General features: G+C 44.3%; 1 protein-coding gene across 1 annotated transcript in view; it reads right to left on the reverse strand.

Moving 5' to 3' along the window:
• The window catches only part of HOMER2 (homer scaffold protein 2), a 79,589-nt gene that overhangs the window by 18,124 nt on the left and 39,524 nt on the right, over positions 1-21,941 (reverse strand). Inside the window, exon 3 of the mRNA XM_081170083.1 lies at positions 7,560-7,691. Coding sequence (XP_081026209.1) covers positions 7,560-7,691 — 132 coding nt within the window. The remainder of the gene's footprint in view (positions 1-7,559; positions 7,692-21,941) is intronic.

The raw sequence follows: 21,941 nt of genomic DNA on the forward strand, positions 1-21,941 counted from the left end.
CTGGCATAGAGAAAAGTGAGCTTTAAGGTATTCCTCTGGGGGCATCCAAAAGAATCAGAAATTGAGGTGGAGGGGTTCTAGTTTTGTTTCTATACAATGAGGTGCTGGTGGGGAACCTCAGGCCAGTAAAAATCAGGCTCTCCTATGGCTGTTAATATATATATTTAATTTGCATTTTATTGGTATTCAGTTACAAATGATTAAGTTATAAAAAAGGAGAAAGGAAAAAAATTCAGCAGCAACAACAAAGGGTACGCAAAAAGATATATAGCTGCAAGCTGCATAATTAAGATAACATTTAAATGTGGCCCGGAGACGATTGCAGAAAGCACACAATTAACATCTGGATGCTGAGAGCCTCAACCAGAGCTCCAGTTGTGTAACACTGCACACTGGCAGATCTCCCTTCCCCACAGATTAGCTGCACACTTGGCTAATTCTGATTTATAGAAGGTCAAAATTAGAGCCAAATCACACAGGATGCAAGATAATATATCTATATATCTATTTATTTGTTTCCTATACCATCCTTGTGTCTAGCTGGGAGCTCAAAGCAATGTACTGCATCGTTAAAACGCAGTCAATTCAAAAATACTGTATTAAAACAGATTCTAAAACTCTCCATATATGCAATGCAACCTAATTTAGAACTGTCCTTCCCTCCCTTTCTCTTAACATGTTGGGGGGGGGGGTGTCCACATTTGATTGATGCAACAGTGCTGTGGGAAGCTGTGCTTCATACTCTCCCTGATCTAAAGACCACCGCCCATTCAATCCTACAAGGGGAAAATTAAAGGTTCAAATAAGATGGGGAATAGAAGGGGAATTTCCTGCTCCCACCCTTGGGTGTGGTGTCCACTCCCAATTCTGCTCTTGAAACGTCAATTTAATGAAAGAGAAATGTCTGTGATGGTTTGAGGCGGAGGCAGGAGTGACAGGTAATGACAAATAATCATTTGAGAGCACATTTGGGGTATGTGTGTATGTGAGGAAAGAGCCTTAATAAATTCTTGCAACTAACCATGAATGTAATTTGGCTGTCAGCCTTACAGTAACCTCTGGCCTCAGACATCATAAAAATAATGGATGTGAGGCTGTTAAATGTTGAAAATTTATTGCTGGGTTTAGGGAGCAACAAGAATACAGATCCATTATTTCATTATTGTCGTCCCATAGTAATCCAACAAGCCTAACTAATGCATGTCCTATTGTACAACTTACCTTAAGGTTGCACAATTCTCATTAAATAAAAGAAGATAATATTATCCCTGCAATGTTTAGGGTCTCAGAATCCTGATCTGGATAAGGAATCCACCCCCTTTAAAAAATGCAAGACCAGACAGAATCACATGTTTCCATCTTGCATAAGTCTTCCACAGATTTTGACATTTAGCCTGCATGAAATTTTTATGATTCTTGCTTTGTGTGGGATTTAATGATGCAAGCCAGCAGGGAAAGCTACGGCTTTAAGAAGATGAGCCTATATCAAAAACTGTTTGCAAAACCTTTGAACTTCATTGCAATCCCATGCAGGCACATTCATAAATGACACTGAAGTCCAATTAACAGTTATTGCCGCATCCTCCTTCTCATTCCTGTGGACCAGCATGTCATTACTACTGTAATTTACTTCTTCCCAAATGGTAAACTAAGGCTCAATCAGAAGAATAATTTCTGACGTAGCTGGAGGGATCAACAGTGGTGGGCTTCTCTCTGTTTAAAAATAAATAAATCTGGAAATTGCTGCTTTAATTAATTCACAGCAATCCACATTGACAAAAGTTTGTTATTTGTGCATCGTGGGGCATCTTTTTAAGTCACATCCACACCATGTATTTAAAACACCTTTTAACCACCTTAACGGTCACGACTTCCCCCAAAGAATCCTAGGAACTGTAGTATACCCCTCACAGAGCTACAATTCCCAGCACGGTTACAAGCTACAGTTCCCATGATTATTTGAGGAAAACCATGCACTCTGAATGCTATTTAAATGTATGGTGCGGAGCAATATAAACAATTATCATAAGAGCAGAGCACATCATCCTTAAAAGTTTATCACAAATTTCTGATGCTGTTACACTATCACTACAGTTATTACACTACCTACTTTTTGAAGTTATTTCACAGTTACTCTAGGACAGGGGTTGGCAGCCTGTGGCTCATGGGCTGGATCCGGCCCATGAAGACCGTTTTAGTGGCCCATGAGCCGCCCGCTCGGTGAGTCCCCTCTGCGCTATGCTAAACCACTCGCTGACTCGCTGAGCGGCAGTGGAAATCGCATCTGTGCACTCAGATACCAGAAATCGCTTCTGCGCATGCCCTGACACTGAAAATCGCTTCCAGGATCTCAAGCCAGGAGACCAGCTTGAGATACAAGAGACTGAACATACAAAGCATTTTCGGCATGAAAAGCATGTGCTCTGTCCCTGAGCTATGACTCCCTCCCCTTTGGCCATATATGTTTCCAGGGCAGCTTCAGACTCTTGCAGGAGCGCTGACACGGCCAACCCTATCATTAGGCCAAATGAAGCAACTGCTTCGGATGGCAGGTGCTAAGGGGCAGGGAGTGGAGAGGAAGTACTGGGAGGGTTGAACTGCACGTACAGTGGTGCCCCGCAAGACGAATGCCTCGCAAGATGGAAAACTCGCTAGACGAAAGAGTTTTCCGTTTTGGAGGTGCTTCGCAAAACGAATTTCCTATGGGCTTGCTTCGCAAGACGACAATGTCTTGTGAGTTCCTGATGGGTTTTTTCCTTCCCCCCTTTTTCTAAGCCGCTAAGCCGCTTATCAGCTGATCCGATCAGCAGATAAGCTGCTAAAAGCCGCTAAAAGCCGCTAATAGCGCTAATCCGCTAATCCGTCAATGGGCTTGCTTCGCAAGACGAAAAAACCGTTAGACGAAGAGAATCACAGAACGGATTCTTTTCGTCTTGCGAGGCACCACTGTACCACACAGCCTGCCCTACAGCTCCAAAGCTGGGAGTGGTGGCGATGGACGTTTTCCCATCAGCAGTGCTGGGAGTACAGCCATATCTGCACTATATACATTTAAAGCAGCATAACAACTTAAACAGCTGTGGCTTCCTGCAAAGAATCCTGGGAACTGTAGTTTAAGGGTGCTGAGAGTTGTTAGGAAACCCTAACTGCAATTTTCAGAGTGGTTTAACAAGAGCACCTCTTCCCAGAGAATTCTGGGAACTGTAGCTCCACTAGGGGAATAGGGTTCTACTAACAACTCTCAGCACACCTAAACTACAGTTCCCAGGATTCTTCATAGGAACCCATGATTGATAAAGTGCTAGAATAGTGCTGAAAATCTACAGTGTGGCCTAAGAACCAGCGTGGCATAGCAGAATGTTGGGTTCGGACCTGGGTTCAAGTCAGCCTTTCCTTATAGATATTTAATTACAGAACAAAGACCACTTCTCCAATGCAAGTCAAAATAATTTAATAGAAGCAGAGAAGGTGCATTATGTCTGTGCATGCATTTGCTCTAGAATTCTGCTTTGTGCTTATTTTCTTATGGAGGTGGCATGGGGAATCTTTCAGGGAATTTCAGAAAGGAAAATGCAGAGGATTGAAAGAGTGTGAGCTGCAAGGTACCCATATGGTAAGCTTAGTCCAAGGGGAACAGAGAACGAACTGAGCAAAGGACTATTCTTTGGAACCTGGGAAAAGACTGGGAGGTTCACAGCTGACTGTTTAGTCTCTCACTTTGCCAATTTACATGGCCCTAAAATACAGTAGAAAAAACCAACAACATTGGCCCCATTCATAAGCCACAATTAATGGTTTATGGTCAATGCTCTGATCTTCTCACCTTTGCTCTTCCCCATTCCTGCCAGGAGGAATGAACGCATTATGCCTGGCTTAGCATTATGTTCAAACTGGGGATCCCAGTCTGTCCAGCAACAAAACAAACCATGGTCTGCAGCCAAGGTTTGCTCTAGTTTGTTTGAATGAAATAAACCATGATCCCTGGTTTGGGCGTAACACTAAGCTGGGGACCAGGGTTTCTTTCTTCCACACATTAGTGCAAAGCAGTGAGACAAGTGCATGCATGGTAAACCATTAAATATGGTTTGTTGTGACGTGTGAACTAGGTCCTTGAGTGGCTTGGCCTTCAATTTGGGCTTCTTTAGGTTCTGTGACACACTTGCAGAGAAAGCAGTATTAGGCTAGACCCTCCAGACTAAGCCAGTTGAAATTAAGTCCCATTGAACTCAGTGTACTTAATCATCATAACTTGGGTCCCATTAGGGATCCAAGTGGAACTACCCAGGAGTAGATCCAACCCATAGTCTTTACTTGAGGTTCCAATTTTGTGTTTTGGATTTCTTCACATGGATGTTCATCATTGACCTGCTTGCAGAACTGTTCAGGGTACTTGAGGAGAAAGAGTTTCCTTGGAGTAAGCCCCACTGAACTCAGTGGGACCCAATTTTGAATAGACATGTATAGGATTCTGCTGCAGGGCACCCCAGGAACCCCAAACGAAAAGCAACAATCCATAATGGTGCAGACATACTTGGGAAAGTACAAAGGATCCATTTGGAAGAACTAGTTCCCAGCCTGATTTAGTTTCAGTTATAGAAGCAGGGGTGCGGTGAGGGGACCCAAAGGTTGCTTTATCTACATTGTTAATATCAAAGGAAGAAAACTGCTGAACACAGGTGGGTGGGTGGGTGGTTAAGTGCCTAATATTTAGAGCAAACGCTTTGGGGGGAAAATACAGCTCTACTCTCAAGACAATTACAAAATTGTTGCAGATCACAAGAACTGGAGCAACCACTTATTGAAAATATAGATGGAAAGAATGCTACATTTCAGACCAAACCAGATTTGAAGCATGCTCCATGCACCCGCAGCAGAGTTCCTGTGAACAATGGTTATTTTCCCCAAGGTTCTCTTTGACAGGTGGCAAACTGAAGGACACTGCATTGATTCTTAGGAAGATGTCCACAACTGTAGCAGACTATGCTGAGGATCTGTCAGAAGTAGCTAAATAACGCAACAACGAAACTGTATTTATTTATTTTCCGTACCACTGTTCATCCAAATATCACAGGGCGGGTTACAATATTAAAAAAACAAAACAAAAATACATACCATAATAGCAAATAAAAACAATAGCAACCCCACACAGAGAGATTAAAAGTCCATAGATGGTTTAATTAGCCTGTTTTTGCCTAGCGCCTAAAGATATGTAACAAAGGCGGCAGGGGAGCCTTGCCGGAGAGAGCATTCCACAAGCGGGGGGCCACAGCAGAAAAAGGCCCATTCTCGCGTTGCCGACCTCTGCACCTCTCGTGGAGGTGGTACACGAAGAATTGCCTCCAGTGATGACTTTTAAAGTCCTAAACAGCTTTGGCCATATATACCTGAAGGAGTGTCTCCACCCCCATCATTCAGCCCAGACACTGAGGTCCAGCTCCGAGGGCCTTCTGGTGGTTCCTTCACTGCGAGGAAACCAGGCAGAGGATCCATCCCGCGCGCTGTTTTGGCTTCCTCTTTAGCCATAGCCGCGTGCAGCCTCTCCCTGCCGGAGGGGCTGCGCGCGGCTATCCCTGAAGCCTTCCGAGCACAGCGCAAGTTCCCGCTGCGCTCCTCAGGCTTTGGGTTCCTTTTGCTGAAGCCGGGAGAGCAAGACTCTCCTGGCTTCAGCGAAAGGAACCTGAAGCCTCCAGAACGCAGCGGGAACTTGCGCTGCGCTCGGAAGGCTTCAGGCAGCTATCCCTGAAGCCTGGAGAGTGAGAGGGGTTGATGCACACCAATGCCTCCCGCTCTCCAGGCTTCAACGAAAGCACCGCGAAGCCTCCGGAGCGTGGAGGGAGCGTTCCCTCTGCGTTTCGGAGGCTTAGCGTTCCTATCGCTGAAGCCAAGGAGCCTGCATTCGCTCCATAGAACGCACACACATTTCCCCTCAATTTTTGGAGGGGAAAAACTGCGTCCTATAGAGCGAAAAATACAGTATTCTCTTGTTGTAGATGGTCCAGCCTAAAGGTGAGCAGAACGTGGACACTGCTATGGAATACTCAGTCGCCGAAAATGGCTGCCATAGACAGCAACAAAGGAAGTCTGTCCCAATGCATATTTGTCCCAAAAAAGGACTGTGGCTCTTCCTCCCGAAAGAGTCCAGAAGTATGAGGAGTCTGCACCATGTTTTCATCTGGCTGACAAACACAGCCACCACTTTTAGCTGTTTGAGGCAGCAGCTGTGACTTCTGTTAACATGGCCTCTAATCGAACATCTGATGCCCTATAGCCTTCAAGGCTATGGGGGACAAGATGAATGAGGAAGTTGTGGAATGTTCAAGGGCATCATGTTTAGTGAACTAATACGATCCGGAGACACTAATGGTGAGTAGTTCTTTTTTTAAAATGTCAACTATCTGTCCTGATAAGTGACTCATTTCTAGCCTGGGAAAATTATTCTGATTCTTTGACAAGAGCACCAGCTCAACAAATAGAGTGCACATTGTGTACACCATTGGGCTATTCATCACCAAGCTACTACTGCTGGTTTAAAAGGGTCTCTAATAGGAAGACTCCCAAAGTAATAAATCATTCCTACGACATCCAATTCGCCTGGATCTACCGGCACCTAGGCTCCATCTGCGTTATACATTTAAAGCAGTATCTGAAAACTTTTGACCATCACGACTTTCTCCAAAGTATCCTGGAAGAATAGTTTGTAAAGTATGCGGTGAGTTGTTACGAGACCCCTTAATCCACAACTACTGCACTACTATTGTATCAAGAACACAGCCCCATCTGACCATACATTTAAAGCAGCATCATAAACAGCATCATAAAAAAACTCCTGGGAAGTGTAGTTTGTTAAAGGCGTTTATTTGGGATAACCCTTTTCTGCCTCCCAGAGCTACAGTTTCCAGAGTTCTCAGGGAAGATTGTAAATCCATTCTGGGAATTGTAGGTCTGTAAGGGGAACAACTCTCAGCATCCCTAAAGAAACGACACTTTCCAGGATACTTTGGAGCAAGCCATGGCTGTTAAAGTGGTACGATACTGCTTTAAATGTATAGTGCAGCTGCAGTATTAATGGCTGTACGAGCAAGACTGTACCTCCACTGCCAAAGGCTAGATCCAGCAGACCGTTCTTTTGTTCTTAGATGGGATGTCGTGTTGAAGTGAGGAGCAGAACACACAGCTGTTCTGTTGAGCAATGCCTTTGCATTTAGCCTAACACCTAGTTTGGCTTCAAGGCAGGCACAGAAAGCTAGGCGTAGAAAACCATATGATCAAACACACTCAGAAAATTTCTAGCTTGAACGTTAACACCTCCCACAAACTCTGGCCCACTCATTGATTACAGGAGATTAATCGCTTGCAAAGAGCCAAGTTGCTATTAATTAAGACAAAGTGGAAGAAATCCAGTTTCTCTCTCTCTCTCTCAAACACACACACACACACACACACACACGCACACACACGACTATCACAAGATCTATATGTTCCTCCTTTTAATTCATTGAGATTGCAGGAGATTTTACAAAAGCAACAACAAGTGAAAAAGTAATTCAAACTCAAGTTACCTTTGTTAGCTGCTGTTCAGAAGAAAATCCCAGGCCGAACACAGTGTTTGCTCGGCTATCAGCCCACTGGCCAAACTTCTGTGATGTTTTTGTGAAGGTCATATTAGGTGTGATTGTGCTATTTATAATAACCTAGAGAGAGAAGGGGAGGGATAGAAACACAAAACAAAAATAGGTACACAATTCAGAAAAAAATATTAGGATTACATATTGTAGGAGAAACAGCCACTTGCCAAAAAGCTTGCTGTGCAAAAGAAATATTCAGATGAACAACAACAATAAGCATATTGGTACATGGGTTTCCGCTACACTGTACTGATTTGACTTGCATATATTTATGTTTCTCCTTTCGTTTATTGTCTTGAATCAATCATTTTTTTAAAAAAGAACAGATAAAAGATATTCAGATCCATTACTAGATTTGAAAACAGAATTCAACCGCAGGGGATTGATCTTCCAATCCTGAGTTCATTGAACCTACAAGTCAAAATCTTCCAAACAGTCAAAAGGTTGCTTTAACAGCAAGTTCAGACCAGAAGAGCAAGAACTGGACTTAATACCGGTGCCTTAATTAAGATGGTGCCATGACAGCCATAACAGTAGTCAGGGCTAGGGCACTTCATAACTTCAGTCTACAAAGGAGACAGACTTATTTTTAAAAAAACAAAAACTCAAGAGTCTGGTGGCTCTGACACTACCTAGTTGCAGCCCCTACACACAACCCCATACATTAAGTTGTTATTATTCCTCATGTTGCAGGTAGGGGTCGGGGATTGAGGCTGTGAGCCGCAAAGGCCGCAAAGTAAGTTCATGGTAGAGGTGACATTTAAGCTCTTAGGTGCTACATTCCAACAGCATTTTCTCTTTTCAAAAGGAAAAACGGGTCAAAGGGTTGCATCCAACGTAGTGCTACGTTAAAGTTGCTTTGTGATATACAGTACTTGTTCTGCTGGCATGGTTGTGCAAGAGAATGCAAGAGCAGGTTGCTGGTAGCAGAGGTTGCAATTTGTTCTGCAGTGAGTTTCTGCTAGGGCACTTGCTGCACTGAATTCCCCTGTTTCACAGCATTAAAACTCACCTGTCCAGTGGTGGGAAAAGAACGTGGGGTGGTACCCAAGGTGGGCACAATAGAAACATTAAAACAGGTGGGCCAAATAAAGCCAGTGGAAGGGCCCTCACTTTGTTTTCCTCTCTTGCTGAGTGACAGGCCACTGATGGAGGGAAGGGACTCAATATCTTTAGGCAGCTGCCTGGGCTCACATTTCCCAGCAAGGCCCACTGCCACCAGCCATCACTTAAAAACATTCCCACAATGCCCAGAGAGAGACTGGTTTGAGGTACTGATTGAGGCTGCCCAAGAGTGACACTGCTGTGTAAGCACACTTGGGGGGTGGGGGAGCACTGGCAAACACAACCAACCTCAGAAAAGGCTGGATCCGGCGCTAGTGAGAAGGGAAGAGACCAATGCAGCAGTTGGGCCAGGCAGGCAGGGAGGCAGGTGGACAGGAAAGGAAGATCTTATACTCTCTCCTTCTCCTACAGGCAAAGATGGAGAAGACCTGGGATGCACGCCAGTTCACGTTTGTTAAGAAGCACATTTGAAATAGTTTCCTTTTCCAACAGCTGGGATTTAAAAGAGGAATATATTGCACAGGAAGCAGACACGGATAAGTCTCTGTGATTCACGCTAAGCGGCAATTAAGGCAAACTACTGGGGACGCAGCTTGAACCTGAATGGAGGAAGACGCAGTCCTGCCAATCATATGCTGAACAAAGGAGCTCCATTCTTGTTGCAAAAATGAGACATAGCAAGAGAACGTTGACGGGAGAGAAAAGGAGCTAAATTAGTCCAGGAATGCCTGCAAAACACAGAGCACGTAGCACACCCACCCAACAATGCTTTTTGACATGTAAAAAAGTTCATCAAACCTAGGAATATGGGGCCACATCACCATCGCACCCAGAATTTGCAAGTCTTTCATGCAATTAAAATAGAGCTTATCTCCTGATCTGGGAAAATGCCAGCTGAAATATTTTTAAAATCTACAACGCTGCCCTTATTTTTAAGGAAATCCATCAAAATCTAAACTTCTGACATGGGTTGCCATATATCCAGATTTTCCTGGACATTAAGTGATTTCCGCCTGGGACACTGTTTCTGAAGGCCAAATCCTGGCTACGTCTGGGATTTTCCGGACATATGGCAGCCCTAACTTCAGTGAACACTGAAGAAGTCCTTTTGGTTGAAATGTGTTGGGTTTTTTATATTTAAATTGTTTGGTTCTTTACCATTATATTTGTGTTATAAATCTTATAGCAGTGTCATAGAAATACTTTTTCTGATCCCAACTTGTTCATTGTCATTGGAGGCAAGATTCATCACTGTTCGCTTTGCCAGTTTGCCAACCCCTGAACTGCCCCATGAATCCAGGGACTGCTAGTTGTATAACCTGACGACCTCACTTCTCTGATGTTTCAACACCAGCTTCTTGTCCTTTGCTTTGCAGAAAGGATGAACAATTGCGACTCCTCTTTTTTTTTTGCCTTAGCATTACTTTAAAACAATGCATTTTTAAAACCAGGTATCTCTACCCATGAAAAGCTGAAGCAGTGTGTGAGATGAAGCCAGACAACTGCTAGATTTTATATGAGGGATGAGGGAGAGATTACCCATTGTTCTGAAACCTCATGCAACCTAATCTAATTAGGACTGCAACATCCTCCTACACTCCAACATTAGACAGTGACTAAACGCAGACTTGGTGGCTTCAACATCAAGCCCAGACTCTACCCTGTATTTGCTTAATATCCAGACTGGTAAAGAGCTCTCACTGCTTTACTTCCTTTTGGTTAGTCCAAATAACAAGCATTGCCCAACTGTGGACCATATATATTGGCTATCAAAACAGATATGCAGATTAATATTTTTATTCATGGCCGACAGAGGGTACCAATAGATCTCTTTGACAGCAACTAGCGGGGTAGGTTGGCATTCCAGGAGGATCCAGTCATTTGCAAATCCACACTGCAGAGGACAGTAAAATAGAATCCCTTTATCGCACCCACTCAGGGGCTTAATACGTTTGATAAATGAGGTCATTATTCTGCATGGTGCTTACTAGATTTACACTTCCTTCTTCTGTTCTCCAGTTTCATCACAGATTACATTAGTGCTCAGGGAACTCTTAAAGCATATTGGAGCAGCTATTGTTGACCAGATTGCTTAGCTTTCCCCCCCTTGCTATCTACCAGGAATGGAAGTTCAATGCATAGACAATCCTGCTCATCCCAATAGTTTAAAAGCTCCTTTGCATATAGTTTTCTGGTTTCATAGGCCTCATAAACTGGTAGGCCACTAAAACCCTGAGAAGAGCCTGCAGGATCAGGCCAACGGGCCATCTAGTCCAGCATTGTGTTCTCACAGTGGCAAATCAGATGCCTATAAGGACCCCACCAGGGTTAAGGCAAGGCCCTCGCCAATTCTGCCACAAGATCTCGCTAGAACCTTCTGCTGCCATCGCCCTTTTGCGGGCAACACCACACAACCCTGAGAGGGTAGACTTTGGTCAGGGAAAGTGGGGCAGCACTTTCCTGTTTCACGTCAGGTAACAAAATGGGACGCCGCTCCCCGGACCCCATCATGCGCATCTCCTTTGCTAGAGTAGGCAAACAACAGATGCTGGCATAAGACAGCTTTATAGATTCCCCCCAAAAAACCCACCAATTATCCCACCTTTCCCTCCCACTACAAAAATATGCATAGTACATTATAACTTTGGGTGAGCATAAACAACACATAAATGTATTTTTATGTATTTTAAAATGTGTTTCTCTTTCCTCTTGGTTTTAATGTATCTATGTGGTGGTACATTGTCTGTTTGGTTGTCAGTTGCTTTGGGTTGCCCTGGACTAGATAAAATGACTGACAAGTTAATCAATCAATCCACCAAATTCCAATGGCTCTTATCCCTTTTGTCTTTGTTCCCTTATGCCTATTTTTCTATATTGTCAAATATTTAGCAAGGACTATGTTCCATGGGTGGCGCGGTGGGTTAAACTACAGAGCCTAGGACTTGCCGATCAGAAGATCTGTCCCCGCTCCTGCCAAGATAGCAGTTCAAAAGCACGCCAGTGCAAGTAGATAAATAGTACTACTGTGCCGGGAAGGTAAGCGGCGTTTCCATGTGCCCTGGTTTCCGTCATGGTGTTCCGTTGCACCAGAAGCGGTTTAGTCATGCTGGCCACATGACCCGGAAAGCTGTCTGCAAACAAACACTGACTCCCTTGGCCTGAAAGCGAGATGAGCGCCGCACCCCATAGTTGCCTTTGACTGGACTCAACCGTCCAGGGGTCTTTTACCTTTACTGCCTTAATAGTGGACAACATCCACTATCCCAACCCCAGTAAATATTGCAATTGCCTTGAAAAAGCCATTGTGCATAAAGCATCTTGCACCATATCCTGCCTAGTGATGGTATACGATTGTACAGTGTTACCTCAGGTTAAGAACTTAATTCGTTCCAGAGGTCCATTCTTAACCTGAAACTGTTCTTAACCTGAGGTACCACTTTAGCTAATGGGGCCTCCTGCTGCCGCTGCACCACCACCATGTGATTTCTATTCTCATCCTGAAGCAAAGTTTTTAACCCGAGGTACTATTTTTGGGTTAGCAAAGTCTGTAACCTGAAGCGTATGTAACCCGAGGTACCCCTGTACTGGCAAAACCCCAGTGGCGTAGCGTGGGGGGTGCAGGGGGGGCCAGCCGCACTGGGCGCAACATCTGGGGGTTAGGGTTAGGGGGCGCAAATCCACGGGTTAGGGGGCGCAAATTACTTGCCTTGCCCCGGGTGCTGACAACCCACGCTACGCCACTGCAAAACCCCAGCCGCAAAGGGTTAAGGGGGATGGGAGGAAATCAGGAGGAGATCTGGCTAGCTTTGCCTCACTCACTCCCCTGGCATAGGATGCAACTCTGGCTCTGTGACACAATCATCTGCTTGTGTCATCCTGCTAAATTTCTGGCAAAGTGACATTCTGCTAAATTTCTGGAGAGCAGCCATGTCACTACGTTGGGGTGAAAATGAGATTCCTGTGGTGCCTTAAAATAGGCTGCAACCATGAACGCTAATGCCACAGTAAATTTGCTTGCCTTTTAATGTGCCAAAGGACTCTTGATAGGTTAAACTTCCTGCTTTCTCCCTGCCCTAAAGCAGCTTACAGAGGAGAACATCGGTAACTAGACAGATAACATGCGACAGTATTTGCTTACTTTTACCATGCTAAAACGCACAGATAATGGCAACTTCAATTATTATTAGTTAACATATTTAAAAATAAGCCATGGAATTATTTGGGTAATATGGTTATGCCAAGTGCCTAAAGGGCGAATGAAGAAAAACCCCAAAGAGTGTTGCATTGAATGCAATGACGTAAGTTGTGATTGAAATGTCTGATTTAAAAATCAACCCATCTTCTGTGTTCTCCATCTGTAAGGGGTTGCTAGCTGCTAGTCTAAATAAGGTTCTTCCCATCTCTTTAGCAACTGAGGTCTCCTCCAGGGAGAAGCTTACTAATTTCTTCTGCCACAGCGCTAGTAACAGGAGAGGTTTCACCGGCTAACCTCCCGCTGTCATGCTAAAAGTAAAAAGGAGCAGCCCCTAAAGGCCCAGGCATTCACAACTCTGTCTTCTCATTGAGAATACTGAGAGATATTGGACCAGGTAATATCTGCAGGTGTTCTTGAATTCTTCATATGAACCTAGGCTTGGTACCTTGTACCAAGTTGTTAAGACCCATCTAGTTCAGTATTGTTTACTGCGACTGGCAGTGGCAATCCAGCATTTCAGAGCAGTGGCGTAGCGTGGGGGTGCAGGGGGGGCCGGCCGCACCGGGCGCAACATCTGGGGGTTAGGGTTAGGGTGCGCAAATCCACGGGTAAGGGGGCGCAAATCCACCAGTTAGGGGGCGCAAATTACTTGCCTTGCCCCGGGTGCTGACAGCCCACGCTACGCCACTGTTTCAGAGAGGAGACATTCTCACCCCTACCTGGAGATTTTGGGGATTGATCCTGCATGCAGAGCAGATGCTTTTCCAGTGAGCCACGGCACCTTCCCTGGCACCCTGCATCAAAGGCATGTAAAACTCCCCCACAAGTAACTTTGCTGCCGTTTCTTTGACATAATTTGTAATGCTGCATTTCCTAAGACGTTAAGTGGAACATAAAGGTAAAGGGATCCCTGACCATTAGGTCCAGTCGTGACCGACTCTGGGGTTGCGGCGCTCATCTCACTTTATTGGCCGAGGGAGCCGGCGTACAGCTTCTGGGTCATGTGGCCAGCCTGACTAAGCCGCTTCTGGCGAACCAGAGCAGCGCACGGAAACGCCGTTTACCTTCCTGCCAGAGCGGCACCTATTTATCTACTTGCACTTTGACGTGCTTTCAAACTGCTAGGTGGGCAGGAGCAGGGACCGAGCAATGGGAGCTCACCCCATCACAGGGATTCGAACCACTGACCTTCTGATCGGCAAGCCCAAGAGGCTCAGTGGTTTAGACCACAGCGCCAACTGGGTCACCACTCAACATCTGAAAAGTCACACGATAGAAGCAAGAGGGGTTGATGACCCTTTCCTCACCAGGCTTTTAATAGAAATGCATAAAGACTAGCCTGTTGGATCAGGTCAATGGCCTGTCCAGTCCAGTATCCTGTTCTCACAGTGGGATGCCTGTGGGAGACCAGGAAGCAGAACATGAGAACAAGAGCAAACTCTCCTCTTGTGGTTTCCACCAACTGGTATTCAGAAGCACTGCTGCTTCCAACTGTGGATGCAGAATATAGTTATCATAGCTCTCTACTTTTCTTAAAGCCATCCAGTGGTGGTGATCACTGCCTCCCTGTGAGAGCGAGTTCCATCGTGTGACGCACACACACAAAATTTGCAATATATTGCCAGGTCAAAAAATGATGAAACCAGTATCACAATATGGACTTCAAACTGGTTTTGGGCAATCTATTGCCCGGCCCTACTTGACACATCATCTTATCCTTTAGTCCACCCTTTTCTGCAAGAGACTCCAGAGCAGCATTTGAATTTTTGCACCTGGCTATCGGCCACTTGCAAACCAAGTGGAGACGCCTGGGAGCCAGGATGGCGCATGACGTCTTCACCATTTGGAGGTGCATGCCTGGGGATCCTTGGATGTTGACTGCTTTCAACAGTCAGAATGAATTTCAGGAACCAAAAAGTTGTACAGTGGTACCTCGGGTTAAGAACTTAATTCGTTCTGGAGGTCCGTTCTTAACCTGAAACTGTTCTTAACCTGAAGCACCACTTTAGCTAATGGGGCCTCCTGCTGCCGCCGCACCGCTGGAGCACGATTTCTATTCTTATCCTGAAGCAAAGTTCTTAACCCAAGGTAATATTTCTGCGTTAGCGGAGTCTGTAACCTGAAGCGTATGTAACCTGAAGCATATGTAACCCGAGGTACCACTGTACTGAAAAATACAACTTTAGAGCCATATGCCCCGAAAATGGCAACGAGGCATTCTGTTTTTGCGACTAGACTACAACCTTGGTTTAAGGAGCCATTTGGCGCCTAGGGATATCTGAGTTTCTAACACTGCTGCAGAGTGACTCCAGACATTTTTGTTTCGACAAGTTCTTCTCCTTGGATGAAAGGGAGTTCATTTTGTACTGTTTTCAAACTATTTTAGCTGTTTCTATGATATGTCTGTAAATTGCCTTGAGACATACATAAAAGGTGATTTATAAACTAATAAAATTAACAAACGATAGCCATCTTCTAAAATGTAGCGCCACCCTGCATAGTTCTCATTTCCATTTGGATATCTGAACAGGTTCCTCTTCTCTTCTCTCTCCCTTTTTTTAAAACGATTCAAAGCATGCACAATCCAGCCACTGATCTCCTGTGCAAATGGACCTCAGGTACTCACAGGAGGAACAGCAGCATCTAAATTGAATTAATAAAAATATGTTTTGCAAGGCAGCAGGCAAACACCTGAAAGCTGCTTCACTTGCACAGTTGCTTACAGACTTCGCAAACACGCTCTTACAAAACACCCAGAGATACCTTAAATTACCTTCCCATGAGGCAGAGACAGAAGATTTAAATGTTTTCCTGTGGGTCGTGGTAAGAAAAAAAATCACAGCAGGAGGAACAAATTTAGCAAATTAAAAAAAAAAGAAAAAACAAGGAGGGAGGATAATCAACACCCATTCTTGTAATTATAAGAAACAGAAATAGAATGGTTAAAATTAAGTGAATGTTCAAACCCAACCAAGAGTTGAGGTTTATGAGGGATTGGGGGGGATTTATTCAGGGAGAGAAAACATGGAAGGGGCTACAGGTGTGTGACCAACAGCAGAGCCAGACCAGAGTCTAGTGATGCAGTCCCCCCCTGAAATTCCACCAGAGTGCTGGAGCTTCTCCCTGATGGACTACAGAGGTCAGCAAACTTTTTCAGCAGGGGGACGGTCCACTGTGCCTCAGACCTTGTGGGGGCCCGAATTATATTTTTTTGGGGGGGAGGGTGAACGAATTCCTATGCCCCACAAATAACCCAGAGATGCATTTTAAATAAAAGCATGCATTCTACTCATGTAAAAACACACTGATTCCTGGACTGTCTGTGGGCCGGATTTAGAAGGTGATTGGGCTGGATCCGGCCTCTGGGCCTTAGTTTGCCTACCCATGGACTGCAGAGTCAGCTAGCCACAGAGAGGGAAGGAACAGCACTTTGGGTGGTGGTGATGGGGAGAATAAAAGGTACCGTTTCTGAAGGAGAAGGTTAGCTGGGGCTGGATTTTAGAAGAGGGAAAGGATTTGATTTGAGATGTTGGACAGGTTTCAGGTTGGGAGATGGGGGTGAGATGGGGAGAACTGATTCCAAGTTAAGTTAAACATCCACACTGTGGAGACTATCCATAGCGAGAGTACAGAGCCTCTCAGCTTGGATAGGGAGACCGGGTTGAGGGCCTGGGAAAGGTATACAGACAGGAGTGTCCTGGGAGGGCTGTGACTGAACCGGGAGAGGTAGATCTCGTGTGAATTCAGGCTACCTGGGTGTCAGTATAGCCAGGGGGGGAGAGTTCTCCTAGGTACTGAAGACTCCCAACCCAGTAACAAGAGGTGAGGGGACCCCCTGGGTCTGTTATGCCCTTTGGAATACCTCAGGTGTGAGATTGTTAAGAGATTATTAAGAAGAAGATCCCCTTGCTCATGAACCAAGGTATTAATCAGTGAAGGAAGTGATATGGTGTTGAAAGTATTTAATTGTAATATCTAAGTAACAGAAACTGAGTTGAGCATTTTACCATCTAATCCAGAAACCTGAACATATACACCTGGTGCAACAACTGCTTTTTAGTAACAAGCTGAAGAAGAGCTGTGCCTGTAGCGTTGTGCTTAAGCCTGAAACATCCTAGAGTTAAAGTAAACCAGCTAACTTCTACCTGAAAAAACGCATTTCCTGACCCACTTTGTTTCATAAACCCTTTTTGTTCAATAAAACTTTTGATTATTTTCTGCCTGAGACTCTAATCATTAAGTTTTCCCTCACACAAGTCCCCCACTAGGATAATCTGTGGTAAATTGTAGAAATCCATGTAATTGGTGTACCGTGAGGTGGGTGCACTATTATTAATTGGGGGCAGTTAGCGGGAATGGATCGGCCGCATTATTTACAGGTGGCATTAAGTGGTTGGGTCCGCTACAAGGTATATTAATGAAAAGTTTTCATTTTTGGATCATTAGAGTGGCTGGGTGGATTGGAAACTAAGCTTTAAGGGGAGTTCAGGGAGGGTATACCTTGGGACCTGCTTTCAGAGTCAGGTATGAAGAAGTATTTCCCCCCCACTTCAGACTTGTGTATTGAATTTACACAAAACATAAACATTAAATTGTTGTTCAGTATCACAACTTGCATTACATATTTGCTGTAACAAAGCAATACACGGGTGCCCTTATTTCGGCTTTAGACAAATCAGTTATTTAGATAACCTCTCCAAATATCTTTTTGAATAGTGGGCAATGGGAAATCTCTTTCATGTTCATTGACATAAGTAATAAATGGATGCCACACCATGTCAGACTTGTTGCTTTTGGAAGTTCCTTGTACAACCCTAGGTACTGAAGACTCCCAACCCTGATTCATGGGTATTTCTGACTGGTTTCCCTACTGCTGGGCTATCACCAGGCAGGCTGCAGTCAGAAGAAAACCCATTAATTCCTTATGACCCTTAAGACAACTTGAGCTAAGGTCCAGTGTGAGGAGTGCTTAATGCTTGATTAAGCTGCATGACTTGTTTAGTGATAACGGAAGACAGTGGTCCAGAGTTTTTGTAAAAGAATACATTCCCATTATACATTGATATATTATACATCCATCTTTTATCCAGGGTTCCCATACCCTTTCCAGCACAGAGGGGGCAGCCAGTGGTTTATTTTATCTAGTCGTATCAGTGTCCAGTACCAACAGAAGATGATTTTGAGGGAGGCTTCCAGAAGGCATGCTGATACCCTCTTTAAGCAGGGAGCTTTGCCAGATGATGTCCCACCTGTTGGGCCTCCTACCTTTTCCTTTACTCCTACCTTTTCCTCTCACATTTGCCTTAAACCAGGCACCCCCAAACTCGGCCCTCCAGGTGTTTTGGGATTACAATTCCCATCATCCCTGACCACTTGTCCTGTTAGCTAGGGATGATGGGAGTTGTAGTCCTAAAACATCTGGAGGGCCGAATTTGGGGATGCCTGCCTTCAACCTTTAGAATTTCCCATACTATGCTCCAATATTACAATACAGTGGTACCTCGGGTTACGTATGCTTCAGGTTACGGATTCCGCTAACCCAGAAATAGTACCTCAGGTTAAGAACTTTGGTTCAGGATGAGAACAGAAATCGTGCTCTGGCGGCGCAGCAGCAGCAGGAGGCCCCATTAGCTAAAGTAGTATCTCAGGTTAAGAACAGTTTCAGGTTAAGTACAGACCTCCGGAACGAATTAAGTACTTAACCTGAGGTACCACTGTATAGATTAGGAAGGCTGCCCCTTTCAATTCAGAGTTTGAGTTAAAGCACAGAGACCCAAATGCAGTGAGGAATTGTAACCTTCCCCTTTATGCTCCAGGTAGCGTACAAAAGAGTAGCCTTGTAATGCTCCGAACCGTGACTTGTGTGCACCCCCCCAGCTCTTCCATAATCGTTCCCCTAGATATTGCGCCTTCCCCACTGTTGAGAAGACCACAAATTCTATACCGCTCCTTTGACTCCCAATCACTGAACTGATGGCACTTATCTACCAGTCTAGAATGGGAGTCAGGGGTGAGGAAGCCAGGGTTAAAACTTTATGCCGCTCTTTCAATTAGGTCTGAAAAGAGGTCCTCATGGCATCAGAGCGCTGGATGAAAATCCATGTACTTTTTGAAAAACCAGTACCATGCCGTTACAGAATAATAATAATAAAGAACAAGAAACACAAAACTTTGCTGAATAGGCTTAATGAGCATAAGCCAATGTCAAAGTGGCGCTCCACCTTCTTGCCACCACTCGACTGGTGACAGCTGCCAAACACTTTGCGACCATCTATTTATATCCGGGGTCTGGGCACATGTACCCTTTGATTATCAAAGCATATGCCCTACAAAGAATGCCAGACATGAAACCTGGGATTATAAATCAGTTGGAGGCTTGGCAGCCACTTTTACAAAAATGCACAAGGGATATTAAACAAAAATTCTAGTTTGTTCTGAATGGCTAATATTGGTTCTGCTCCCAATTGCGACTTCCAAAATGTGAATAAATGGAGAGCTCCCTATAACAATACTCATAGTTTCATATGCAATGAAACATATGCAGATTTAATCTTTATTTATTACATGCCATTTTTTGGGGTTTACATTGAATTGATCAACCAAGAGTCCCTTAATCAGATGGCAGCTCTAGCCCTTTTGGTCCACATCTGCACTGTACATTTAAAGTAGTATTATACCACCATATATGTTTGTTCACTGTGCTGTGAGTTGTTAAAGGTAAAGGGACCCCTGACTATTAGGTCCAGTTGTGACCGACTCTGGGGTTGCGGCGCTCATCTCGCTTTATTGGCCGAGGGAGCCGGCATACAGCTTCCGGGTCATGTGGCCAGCATGACTAAGCCACTTCTGGCAAACCAGAGCAGCGCACGGAAACGCCCTTTACCTTCCCACCAGAGCGGCACCTATTTGCACTTTGACATGCTTTCGAACTGCTAGGTTGGCAGGAGCAGGGACAGAGCAACGGGAGCTCACCCCATCACGGGGATTCTAACCGCCGACCTTCTGGTTGGCAAGTCCTAGGCTCTGTGGTTTAACCCACAGCGCCACCCACATTAGGAGACATCTATTCCCCTCACCAGTAGAAGTAACATCTGTGCCCTTTGTCTGTTAAGCTAGAAAATGGGAACAGGCGGCAGCACTGTCTTAAGTTGCTGCCTTATTATTGTAGTGCAAACTTTGGAGACAAACAAAAGGCAATCTCTGTTCACAATACAGGCAAATGCTACGAAGTCATTAAAAGCCATGGAAACCTAGGACTTCATACATGTCAGGAACAGTTACAGTTCAGCGGGGAGGAATACATTAGGGATCCCGACAGCTACACGAAGTTATAATATACATAACTGCTGCAAGCCATTCTTAAGCTGGATAGCCATGTGTGTTCCATTAAAATTACTTTGCAAAGATAAATACACCACCCCTGATCTTTCACTGTACTTCCCATAAGCCAGACCCAGTAATTCGCTGGTGTGCAGAACAAGCACTATGATTAGTGAGCAGGCATCTACTGACGTATTTCAATTTATTGGAAGTTGGATGATGCTCTGTGGCGCAATGGTGAAGATGTAACAGCATGAAGCTTCCTTTCATGGGAAAATAAATCTCAAAAGCTTCATCCGAGATTTGAACAGCAAACTAGTGACAAACCGAGTTTTATAAAGAGACATTAGTGGGAACATAAAAAGTAAAACTCCCTCCCCCCGAAAAAAACTAGCCTAAGAAAGAAGAGGTGTTCATCGTCAGTATGTGCAGGACTGTGCGTAATTCTAATTGTGCCACCTCAAAAAAGGTAAGCTGTACAGCTGGAAAAGAGCAACTAACATGTTCAAGAGGATGAGATGCCTCCTCTGCGAAGAAATGGCTGCAACATTTGCACTTTTCGTTTAGAAAGCAAGATGATTAAGAGGAGACATGACATTTATATAATCATGTATAGTGTGGAAGGAGACCGCTTCACCCTCTTTCAACACTAGAACAGCTCAAAGGTAAATTCAGTGATAAAACAGTACAATTAAAAACAAAACAAAACATGCTTAAAAACAATTTAAAACATCTAAAAACATAATCAAACCATCATGTAAGTGTTCTAATCCCAGTCAGTACCACCCTGGGAGGTAGGACAAGACGCTAATTTAAAAACTGATTAATGAAATCTCCTTCCACCCTTTTGTGAGACTAATTTCTCAGTAAGCACACCAAGTTGAAAGACTTCAAACAGCTTGGGACTCAGCTACATTAGTAAAAAAAAAAAAAGTGACCTGAATGCATTATAAGCATGCAACACCAGGTGGTGCCAGAGAGCACAAAACATTTCTATAACTTTTTTACATAGGTTTTTTTTCTTTTGTTATAATTATTTAATTTCTGGCTTATTTATAGCATTCCCACCCCCATGTGTAGATCCACCCATGAAGAGCTCAGTGCAATATATACTTCTATATTCCATTATGAAATGAAAAAAATCTACTTATTCTCACTGCAGTCCACAGAAGTTAATTTGTCTGAGCCCAGCTATTCAGCACTGCAGTTATTTTTTTCAACAGGTAACAACAGGTGACTTGATTAGAACAGAAAGAAGTTTGGGCAGCCTTGTCCTTTGCATGGCTCCCAAGGGGAAGAGAAGGCAACTGCTTGTGCTCTTTCAAATCTGCATCCTTTTAGGTCACCGTTGTTCTGAAGGAATAACAATGTAGGTCGATTTTAATGAGCTGTCTGGTGTGTAGTTTTCCCCATGCGCTGTGCAATAATTTTCATGCCCTTTCTCCAGAATAATCCCTCTGTTAATTCTCCCCCTCTCTTTTACCTGCAATATTCCTTTTTATCAGGTAGCGAAGACATAAGTTAAGAGTCCTCACAGCATGTTCTTCATCTGCTTTGCAAGTTTGGCATTGCAACTTGCATTACAAGTTGCATTCTTTCCCGTGAACCCATCCTGGGGTAAAAATGCCTTAAAATGGTCCAGCACAAGTTGAATGTTGAACCAACTGTCAAGTCAGTCAGTTTTTAATTGTGTGTAGGCAATGAGCGTTACAATATAAGAATCACAAAAGCACATT

This window comes from Podarcis bocagei (assembly GCF_964188305.1).
Source record: "Podarcis bocagei genome assembly, chromosome: 14".
In the NCBI taxonomy this organism is placed as follows: Eukaryota; Metazoa; Chordata; class Lepidosauria; order Squamata; family Lacertidae; genus Podarcis; species Podarcis bocagei.